Consider the following 11,109-nt stretch of genomic DNA (forward strand, 5'->3'; position numbering starts at 1 on the left):
AGTATATAAAAAAAATTTAAAATTTAAAAAAAAAAACACAAAAATGCAATTTATTATGGAAACACTAATGAAGAGATCAGATTTAAGAGATAATCTAGTTCGGATAGCCTATTTACTATGGAGATTGGCTGGCTAAATTTGTATGAATTTTGTTAGGTAAACAATGATTTTTGTGAACAATGTAAACAATGGATTCTAGAATTGGTTCAATAAAGTAAAAAAATACTTTACCACTACAACAATATAGATTATTTTTGAGGATTATATGTGTCAAAAAAGAATTAAAAATCGTCAATAAAACAATTTTTGATACTATTTTAATTGTGAAAATATGTTAATAAAAGTTTTGTCAAAAATAGTATTTTTAACATATAAGTAATTGTCAAAAAAGCTTAATCTTATTTTGATAAATATTGGCCGTCAAAAATAATGTTAGAAAAATTTGAGAATATATTTTTTGTGATACTTATTAACCGTTAAAAATACTATTTATTTTGACACTTATTGACCATAAAAAATTTTCAACAACAATTTTTTACAATTATTAACCGTGAAATATACTATATCATGGATATTTTTTGACAATTTTTTACCATAAAAAAACTCAATTATATTTTTTTTGACATTCATTATTATAAAAGTTAAAGTTAGTTTCACCTATTATTTGTTTTTTAAATAAAAATTACTATAACAATAGACAAAACAAAAATTCTACCACTATGACATGAATATGCTTTCACTTTATCATACATAATCATTGTATAAAATCAAACAAGAACTTTGCAATTTTGATCATTGATCATGATTCAAAACTAGTACAAATAGCATTCCTTATTTAGCATTTGACAAGTATATCAACAACAATTAACACCAAGTACCAAAACCAATACTCAATATCATATTAATGTTCTTTTTTGTATAGTGCTATATGAATCACACATAAACTCATCAAAGTCTTGAGCATTAATCAAGTGAAGTAGGATTGTTATCACTTTGAGTTATAGGCAACCTTCCATCCAATAGTTGCTCAAGTATTCCTGTCATATGATCTACCTTTTTCTTTAAATCTTCCACCTCTATTTTAGAGTCTTCATATTTTTTTCTGCACATTGAAGTTTTGTTTGGAGATCAGAAAATATGAATGATCTAGGACCCCATAACTGTGTAGGTGTCACGCCAGCCCCATAACCACGAACTCGTCCATGTCGTTCAGGTCCAAATACTTCTACCATCACCTCATGTTCATTCATCTCTAATGTTCCTTCATTTACTTGAGATGATAATTCCTTAAGTAAATCCTAAAAAGGATCAAATCAACCTAATAAAATCAATAAAAATATATGTAAACATAAATATAAAATGCTTTTAAAACATAAATATAAATATCGACATTCACCAAACATTTCAGCATTAAAATTACTTTTGACTGAGTAGTGAGAACTAGAGGATAATTTTGTGAGAACCATGATAATACCAAGACCACACTTAAATGTAATAAAACTGTCCTTAAATTTCGGTTAAGAAATAAAATTGTTATATGTTCTACCTGATTACCTTCATACTTGTCTCTTATTTTATTAACTGTGTCATAAATCACATATACTTATAGAAAATTCACATTTATTATGCAAATGAAACTCTGCAGGTTGTATTTTGGATACCACTGTCACTCAATTATACCACAGCCCACAAGTTATACATAATCACTTCATAATGATGATATGCATTGCTCAAGAGCTTTAATAATCAATAACCAGCTTAAATTCTTTACATCTACATGATTTCAAAATAATAGTCTTTTTAATTGGTTGCCCACCTTCTAAGATTTGCTGATTTTGTCTCATATAAGTATGTACAAAATATTCCAGACAGAGCTCATAAGAAGGACTATGTTGTGCAAAGAATGTTTCAGATTCCACATTCCAGAAAATATGTAATTAATTTTCTACAAAATCCAAAAGCTCTAACGGCCCAAGGTAGCACACTTAAGGGGTCATACCAATCAGGCTCACATTATTGCTGGGCTAAGTGGGACCAGTTACTAGGCTCAAGATTCAAAACCCAAAGTTGAAGCATGCACAACTTGATAAAAAGTACCTGTTCAGCTGATAGCACTCTAATGATGAAAAATATTGCATCACACTTTACCATCTTACTACAATTACAGACTAACAATGATTTTTTTGTTGGAAGAGTGTTAAAGAATTGAACTATTCACCGCAAAGAAACCAATTAGCAACATTAAATGCCAGGCAGAACAGGCAGAAAATTTAACATATCTTTAACAAAATCAAACAAGTAGAAAATTTAGAGACTTCTTTAACAAGCAGAAAATTTAACATACATAAACTAAGGACAAAACAAACACAATTTTTCAAGACTTTCACAACAAAATCTGAAGCAGAAATAGCTCCTAATATCTTACAAGTTTTTCTTGAGTTTCTTCATTGCAAGCTTGTCCATTAGCACGGGTATGCGTAAGCTCCCAAAGACGAAGACGGTCAATTTCTTGTCCTGTTTGCTCAAACTGTAGCCACAAATAACATATCTTATAAATATAACAACTAATATATATCTTCAAATTAAGTCTATAAATTAGTAAAATTTAGATGCCGCCTCTTCAGCTCTTTGTTGGGCTCCCTTAGCACCAGTGGTATGGATAATGCTATTTGCAGCTCGACTCATCTTATTTTGTTGACTTATTTTCTAGTAATTAACAAAATATGTTATAACATGTGATAAAAGAGGCTAGTTAAATCTAAGTCAATTAACAATTATTATGTCATGTGAAGTACAAACCTGCCAGCCTTCATCAATCCAAAGATTCACAAGGTAATCCCAATCCTCTTTTTCCATTTTCAATGGTATATTGGCTCGAGCAATTTCAGGGTTATCATAAGGTTCAAAATACCTTTTCTTTAGTAGATGTCGATAACTCCGATAAGAAGAATTCATTTGAGCCCATACTATATTGTAAAAGGGCTCTATTCTTAATTTGCATCCAATTCTTGTTCATTGAATATATGACAAGCTTAACATACTATTTTGATATCAGCCCATTCTTTAACCTTTAGTGGTGCATTCTTTACATCACGAACTAGAATAGTACGTCTTGATTTGAACAACTTTGCATTTGGACCAACTGGCCTATTCATTCTCCAGTTTATGTCAAGTCTTTTTCCAGCTGGTAACTTTGCTAACTCAAGATTGCGTGTAGGTCCTCTCACTTTTTTTTTTCGGTGCAACAAAATCTATTTAAATCAGTGAGATAATAGGAGTAAGATATTTTTTCAGACATATATTAGTGGAGACAATAGGAATTTATTTAGACAACAAGTGGAGAAAATACAAAGAAAACAGTAGATTTTAATTTAGAGGACAAAAAAATAACTAGCATTGGAAAAGGACAAAAGAAGCATACATTATATATAGACTAGATGGCATAAGCAGGATTCCTAGCTAGCCAGATATATAATAATATACTAGTATATAAGACTCACCTCTGCAACTTAGAATTTAATGGGGGGAAGAATAATAAATGGCTTGTCTTTGTTACACCCTGCACTGCACTGCACGCACCCACCCTGACCCATGCCCCTGTCCCCTCCTTCAGTTTTTAATTACTGCCCTTCTCTTCTCTTCTCACACCCCATCACCCTTTAAATCTATATGGTATAGCACTAATATTTTTCTAATTATAGTCACTAGCTTCAAAGTTTATGGTATGGCATTAATGTCACAAAGAAGACATATAAATAAAATTAGTCATGCAATTAATATTTTTATGTCAGAAAACTAAATCTACCTCATAATAAATATCCAAAAGAGACTAATGAAATTAAAGAATGCTAAAGAATATATATCGGATTCGAATTCTTCTTCATCCACTTTATCATCATTAGAAAGGGAGTCAAATTGCCTTCTAAGTTGTGAGTGACTTGATGAACTTGCTTTTTTTCCATGCACTCCATCATCATTAGAAAGGGAGTCAAATTGCCTTCTAAGTTGTGAGTGACTTGATGAACTTGCTTTTTTTCCATGCACTCCATCATTATTAGAAAGAAAATCAGCTTGTTGTAAATGACTTGATGGAGCTAAATTTCTTCTAGATACAAGACTCTGAATCCTTTTATTTCTTCTAGCAGCAACACTATTAATAATCTTTGAGGTCTTTGGCTAAATCAACAAATCATATTCATTATTAAAACCAACAAAAGCACATCAAAAGGATTTCAATAGAAATATTAAATAGAAACATTAAAATCCTAAAAACATAATTGCAATTAATTTCTATTAGAAAAGGTTTCAAGTAAAAAAAGAAAATCTATCTATTACTCTATTTATTCATCAAACATATCATCAGCCACTTCCTCCTCCTCCTCCTCTTCTAAAGGCATGCTAAAATAGTCACGTGGAGTTACTTTTACAACACATTGTCAATTGGAGTTACAAATATCTTCAACATAGAATACTTGCTCAGATTGACATGCCATAACAAATACTTCTTTTGTCTTCAAAGTGCGATATTTATTTACCAGGGTGACATCATATTCATCTACTTTCACTCCTCTACCATAATTGTCCACATCCCACCATAAGCATTTGAACATTACAACTTTGTTATCATTCATATATGATAACTCCACAATATCCTCAATGACTCCATAATACTCCTTTCCACAATTTAGCTTTACCATAACTCCACTACTTTGAGTTTTTCTATGATTCTCACAATCTTTTGTGTGGAAGATAAAACCGTTTGCTTTGTATCCTTTATAGCATATGGCTTCTCTTGCTGGACCTCTTGCTAAACATAAAAGTTGATGGGTTACTTGTTCATCTTTTTCTTTATACAAAGATGTAACCTGATTTGAAAAAGAAAAGATATAGTTAAAAAAATTCTTACGTGACTTTAAAAAGTAGTATGTAACCTGATTAAAAAGTAGCCAATAAGTTTTAAGCAATACTTCTAAAATAAAAGTTAAATATTATCTAAATACAACTATGCTTACCATATGAAAGGAGTAACTTGATCACAGTTCTTCAAAATATAAAGATGAGATTGCTTTATTTCTTCTAGACTCAATCTTCTTGTCACTTTACAATTTCTTGTGGGTCTTCCAGTTTGCTTGAAAATCGGTAGTACTTTATCCTTTGTTTCAACTTTATAACCATGAGTTATTGCACCATCCCAATTTCTTCCAACTCGATTATGCTTTGTTTCAATACCATTAAAGTATCTTGAGCAAAATAATAAGCATTCATTTGCAACTTGCATGATAAAATAATAAGCATTCATTATGAGTAAAGGAATTTATTGAACATTTTATCTAAAATATTACATGATAAAATAATATTTACCTCTCAATAGGGTACATCCATCGATAATGGACCGGTCCTGCAATCTTCGCCTCACTTGCCAAATGGATAGGTAAATGGATCATGACATCAAAAAATGAAGGCGGAAATATCATTTCCAACTTGCAAATTATGATGATGATTTGTTCTTCAATCTTTTCAAGATTTTTCACTGTTAGAACTTTTGAGCACAACTCCTTGAAAAAAATGCAAAGTCCTATTAATGCACTACGCACATCATGTGATGAGAAAAGACCCTGTAAAATAAGCGGAAGGAAGCACTCTAGAAGAACATGACAATCATGAGTCTTTAAGCCATAAATCTTTTTCTCTTTTAGGTTAATACATCTCCTAATATTTGAAGAATATCCATCTGGTACTTTGACATTTTGTAAAAATTCACACAAACTCCTCCTTTCTTTATTATTCAATTTATAAATGGCATCAGGTAATGACAACACCTTTTCTCCCTCTCTAATAGGATGCAAATCTTTCTTTATGCCTAACTCTTCCATATCCAAACGAGAATTTAAATTATCTTTTGTTTTTCCTGGAATATCCATCAATGTCCCAAGAACATTGTCACATATATTCTTCTCTATGTGCATGACATCTAAATTATGACGCAACAATAAAGTCCTCCAATATGGAAATTCAAAGAAGATGATTTTTTTCAACCATGGATTGGAACTTCCCATTTCTTTTCCTGCTGCACTTCTCTTCCTTTTTTAATATCTTTATGATTACTAACTACTAAGCCTTCTAAGTTAAAAATTTGTTGAAGAATATCATCACCAGAGAGTTGCTTGGGAAGACGCCTAAGTTCTTTTGTGCCATCAAACAATTCTTTTTCACGTCGCCATCTATGTCTAATTGGCAAGAAGTGTCGATGATCTAGGAAGCAAAATTTCTTTCCATTAGTAAGAAACTTAGATTGAGTCTCAACATTACAAGTGGGGCAACGAAGTGCCCCTCTCGTATTCCATCCAGATAGATCTCCATATGCTGGAAAGTCATTTACTGTCTATAATATAGTTGCACGCATTTTAAAATTTTTTTTTTCATATGCATCAAAGGTATCAACTCCTACATTCCATAATTCTTTTAATTCTTCAATTAAAGGCCTTAGATATGTATCTATTGCCTTTCCTGGAGATTTTAAACCCGGTATCAGCAATGATAACATTAGATAAGGATCCTTCATGCATTTTCAAGGTGGCAAGTTATATGGTATAAGTACCACAGGTCAAACACTATATGTAGTACTCATATTTCCAAAGGGGTTAAACCCATCACTTGCTAATCCAAGCCTTACATTTCTAGGTTCATCAGAAAAGGACTTATGTAACTCATCAAATGATTTCCATGCTTCTGAGTCAGCTGAATGACGTAAATACCCATCATCAATTCGCTTTGCATCATGCCATCTCATATCAAATGCTGTCTTCGTTGACATATATAACCTTTTAAGCCTTGGAGTTATTCGAAAGTAACGGAGAACTTTTATAGGAATTTTTTTTCTCTTTCCATCTTTCTCCTTAAACTTCCACCTTGAAGCACCACAATGATCACAAGTTTCTTTCTTATCATGATCTTTTCAAAATAGCATACAATCATTAATACAAGCATCTATTTTATCATAATCCAAGCCAAGATCTCGAATAATCTTCCTAGCTTCATAGTAAGACGCCGGTAGTTATACCCCTTTTGGAAAGGAATCGTTCAATAACTCAAGTAACATAGAAAATGATTTATTACTCCATCCACCAAGACATTTAATATGGAATAATCTCATAAAAAACGAGAGCTTTAAAAATTGCGTACATCTTGGATATAGTTCTTTCTCATAATCATCCAAAAGTTTGTAAAACTTTGCTGCATCTTCATTAGGTTCTTCTACATGCTCTTCATAAGGTTCTCCTATATCCTCTTCTATATGCTCTTTATTAGGTTCTTCAATATCCTCTTCTATATCCCAAACTCCAAAATGATCCCTTAACATGTTTTCCATGTCATCTTTATCCATATAATCATCCTCACTATCAAATGAACTTGAATAGGGTGACTCATCTTGTAGCGATTCTCCATGGTGGTACCAAGTTGTATAATTTCTCACTATGCCATGACTTAGAAGATCAAATTCTACTTGTTCACGAGATTTTCTAAGGCAATTATTGCATTTAAAACACGGACAATATATCTTATCATCCTTTGTATGACTAAAGGCAAAATCTAAGAACTCCTTGACACCTCTCCTATATTGTAAAAGCGCTCTATTCTTAATTTGCATCCAATCCTTGTCCATTGAATATATGACAAGCTTAACATACCTAAAAAAAATATTAAAAATAAGCACCAGAAACCACAAGCCTCAATAGAAAAAAAAATTTTAAAACACAAGTGTAGCTATAATAAAATCCAAAGAATGCATGTAACAGAGTCTATACCAAAAGCTAAAAATAATCAATAGAAATCAGTTAAGAAAAAATCTGAAAGCAAAGTTGTGATCTTGTTGCGGCTAAGTTCCAAAGAGGCCTAAACCTGAAAGCGGAAACCTCCAAACTCGAACCTATTTGGCTACTATTCCAACACTGCGCTAATATGCATTGGTGCACATGTACTGATGTACCTTAAATTAAAAACTAGAATTTTATATCTGTTATTATTATTTATGTATAATTTTATAATTTTTTTTACATTCTTTTAAAAAATAATTAATATTTATGATAAAAGATAAATTTTTTATTTTATCATAATAAATGTATAACAAATAATAAAAAATAATGCAAACATCACTTTTTGTATAATGAATAATCCATGCAACCATCTAAATTAAAATCCAAATCTATATGAACCTAGGGAATTTAATTCTATGCATTAGGCATATATATGTGGTGTCTAGGAATCCTAAAAGTTAAAGCAAAAAGAAATGAACATACATGCACTACTTAATTGACAGATAATTAACGACAAACGAAATTAAAGTAGTGGTACTTATAAAAGCTAGAAATTCTTTCATGCATGCCAAATCTACTTGAAGTAATTAACAGAATATTATAGAAATAAAATCTCAGTTGACAAAAACTAAGGATAAGTAGTTCAGAGAGTTAAAAAAAAGCACTCAAACTTTAAAAAGAATAAATAATCTAAGGGTAATTTTTGCTAGAAGAAATGGTGTGGAATAGCAGAAAAGAATGTGAACAAGTGTTGGCTAGATTTGGAGATCCTAGAATACCAATAAAAAGAAAAAAAGGTCATATAAAGAATAAGCTTTTGGTTTTGTTGCTGTGAAGGAGAAGAGAGGTTACTTGTGGCAGAGTTTATGCCCCATGAAACTCTCTCCAAGCACCTCTTTCACTGTGAGTTCCATTCATTTTTTCTCTGTTTGGTTTTGTTAATTGTAATCATTTGTAACATATAGAGGGAATGAATGTTTTGAGATATGCCATGTTGTGTCAACAATTGCCATGGACTAGACATTTTGCATGAGAAGCTAAATGTTTTCAGAAATGTTAAGTTAATAACCACTGATTTGTGATTGTGATTTGTGCGAAATCCGTCTGGCAGGGGAGTCCCAGCCCATGGAATGGGCAATGAGGCTGAGAGTTTCCTTGTATTTGGCACAAGCATTGGAATATTGCAGCAGTCAAGGAAGGGCATTATACCATGATCTTAATGCTTATAGAATTTTGTTCGATTAGGTAGTTAAGCTTCTATGAGCAGGCTTATTCCTTTTCTTAAGTCAGTATGTTTTATCAAGCAATGTATATGTCTACATGGTATCAATGGTGGACAGGATGGCAACCCTAGACTCTCTTGTTTTGGACTAATGAAAAACAGCAGAGATGGCAAAAGTTATAGTACAAATTTAGCCTTCACCCCTACAGAGTATTTAAGGATAGGTAAGAACCAAATAAAATAAAATAAAATATTGAAGTACATATATATGTTTGGGATAAAGAAATGAAGGGGCTGAGAACCATTAAAAGAGCAGTGAGATTGCAGTACATGAAAAATTAAAATGCCACTAAACACAATTAAAATTCTTTAAGTTTAACAAAGAGTAAGCTTCAATAATAAAGAATACTTGCCTCAATTGGTTGACTTTGTTTCTTCAACAGTAATTTGGAAGCCATTGATAAAATTGTTTGACCTATATTAAGCAATTAAGCAAATAAACAATATTACTAATGCAAATTAATATATTATAGAAATTCAGACTCTCAAAATAGAATATATATATATATATCCAAGCTCTCAAAGTAAAGTTAGATACTCCTATTTGATATGAACTTTTGATTTAGGAAATAGAACAAACACTTGGTGTGCGAAAATTGAAAGGAAAAAAAAACAAAGGATTAGAAGTCAAATTAGATAAAACATAAATTGAATAAAACTCTAAAATAGAACAAACACTAAAATTGCATCACCAAGTCACAGTTATTTTTCTCTCACTTTTTTATTATGAATAAAAGAAATAGAAAAATCAAACAGAGTAGAGCAAATTACCAAATATATAGAACATATTTACACAAATTACCAAATCAAATATGAGGATCAAATTCAAGAGCAATTAGGTATGACGAACAAATAAAAAATTACGAATTATAAAATAGATCAATAAAAAGCCAAATCAGAAAATATAAATTAGAGAATAGATCTAAGAATATGAATACTTACCTTAATACGTAAAGTAATAAGAAGCTTGAATATAAAAATTTTGAAATCTGAAGCATGAAAACAAAAATTAAAACAGATTTATGAAAGAATAAAAAAATCTTGAGAGAGGAAAAAAATACCTAATAAAACGAAGTTGATTTTGGAACTCAAGAATGAAACGAGATCTTGAGATTGAAGTTATACTGGAGCAATTTATGTCTGTTAACATGCATGGCTATACTTTCTCATCATCATTATACTAGAGCTGAAGAATGACCGAGAGGAGTGTGATATTTTTGACGGAGCCAAGGGAAAGGAGCAGTATGATGCTTTCTTATTTCTTAGTGAAATAAATTGGGGACCGTCAAAATTGAACAATAATTTTCGACGGTCAAGTTATTTATCAAAAAAAAAAAATAGAAAATTTGACATTTATAATATTTATTAAAAATATATATTAATTTTGACATTTAATTATGATTGTTAAAAAAAAAGTGTTGAAATTGCTTTCTTTTTTTGTAGTGTACTCTTAAATTATCCTCTAAACCCTAACATTAGAATAACCATCCGCACACCTATTAAATTGAACATCCATCTATTATTAACTATGCATGAGTAATCTGAATCAAAATGAATAACCATCCAATTAAAAATAATGAATATAATCATTTGCATACCTATAATTGAATTGAATATTCGACATATTTATTGTTCACATTATTTAATATTTCCATTGTTTACCTATACTTTTTCAAAATGTTATTGTGTCTGAAGGGAGAATGAAAACGCTTGTGAAAATTCCGACTCAAACTCTTCGATTTGTAGCAAAATTTGCAAGGCATCAACATTGATTTTGGAAAATAAAGAAGATGCATTCCTCTCCTCATTCGAAGATGCTACTTTACTCTTTCTTTCTAAATTCTTTAAGTAAATACTTTGATGGATAAATTAGTAAAAATGTATTCGAATAATTTTGTTATTGACAAAAATACATTCAAATGTTGTTATTGATAAAAATATTCTCAAATAATTTAAAAATGCGATAAAAATATCTAAATTTTTTTTGTAAGTGGCAAATAACTTTTGTATTTG

At 30.7% G+C, this 11,109-nt stretch overlaps 2 protein-coding genes across 8 annotated transcripts; both read right to left on the bottom strand.

The window, feature by feature from the left end:
• On the bottom strand, positions 763 to 2,975 carry LOC107641695. Of its 3 annotated transcripts, none has more exons than XM_016345167.2 (4): positions 2,800 to 2,975; positions 2,614 to 2,706; positions 2,426 to 2,527; positions 763 to 1,298 (listed from the first exon to the last, which is right to left on the bottom strand). In XM_016345167.2, exons 1-4 carry the CDS (start codon positions 2,953 to 2,955, stop codon positions 1,077 to 1,079), a joined length of 573 nt encoding a protein of 190 aa, XP_016200653.1. In that variant the 5' UTR covers positions 2,956 to 2,975; the 3' UTR covers positions 763 to 1,076. The 3 variants fall into 3 exon arrangements, with proteins under 3 accessions (XP_016200653.1, XP_016200654.1, XP_020978694.1); XM_016345168.2 differs by having other exon boundaries at positions 763 to 1,318; XM_021123035.1 differs by lacking the exon at positions 2,614 to 2,706.
• On the bottom strand, positions 3,041 to 10,380 carry LOC107642905. 5 transcript variants are annotated; one of them, XM_021123036.1, is made up of 6 exons: positions 10,158 to 10,380; positions 10,039 to 10,062; positions 9,450 to 9,511; positions 5,362 to 5,513; positions 5,013 to 5,240; positions 3,928 to 4,865 (listed from the first exon to the last, which is right to left on the bottom strand). In XM_021123036.1, the coding sequence occupies exons 3-6, from the start codon at positions 9,492 to 9,494 to the stop codon at positions 4,829 to 4,831; spliced, it is 462 nt and encodes a 153-aa protein (XP_020978695.1). In that variant the 5' UTR covers positions 9,495 to 9,511; positions 10,039 to 10,062; positions 10,158 to 10,380; the 3' UTR covers positions 3,928 to 4,828. The 5 variants fall into 5 exon arrangements, 4 of the variants coding, with proteins under 4 accessions (XP_020978695.1, XP_016201897.1, XP_016201898.1 ...); XM_016346411.2 differs by having other exon boundaries at positions 10,039 to 10,085; positions 10,158 to 10,379; XM_016346412.2 differs by lacking the exon at positions 10,039 to 10,062 and having other exon boundaries at positions 10,158 to 10,379.

Source organism: Arachis ipaensis, chromosome B05 (assembly GCF_000816755.2).
Source record: "Arachis ipaensis cultivar K30076 chromosome B05, Araip1.1, whole genome shotgun sequence".
NCBI lineage: Eukaryota > Viridiplantae > Streptophyta > Magnoliopsida > Fabales > Fabaceae > Arachis > Arachis ipaensis.

Coding starts and splice junctions, on each gene's coding strand:
- LOC107642905 (XM_016346410.2), bottom strand. CDS start 6,056: ATGGGAAGTTCCAATCCATGGTTGAAAAAAATCATCTTCTTTGAATTT. Junction 5,241..5,361: donor TGGATGTACCCTATTGAGAG/GTAAATATTATT, acceptor ATTTTGCTCAAG/ATACTTTAATGGTATTGAAA. Junction 4,866..5,012: donor CAAGTTACTCCTTTCATATG/GTAAGCATAGTT, acceptor TTTTCAAATCAG/GTTACATCTTTGTATAAAGA.
- LOC107641695 (XM_016345167.2), bottom strand. CDS start 2,955: ATGAATTCTTCTTATCGGAGTTATCGACATCTACTAAAGAAAAGGTAT. Junction 2,528..2,613: donor AACAAAGAGCTGAAGAGGCG/GCATCTAAATTT, acceptor TTGTGGCTACAG/TTTGAGCAAACAGGACAAGA. Junction 1,299..2,425: donor AAGAAACTCAAGAAAAACTT/GTAAGATATTAG, acceptor GATCCTTTTTAG/GATTTACTTAAGGAATTATC.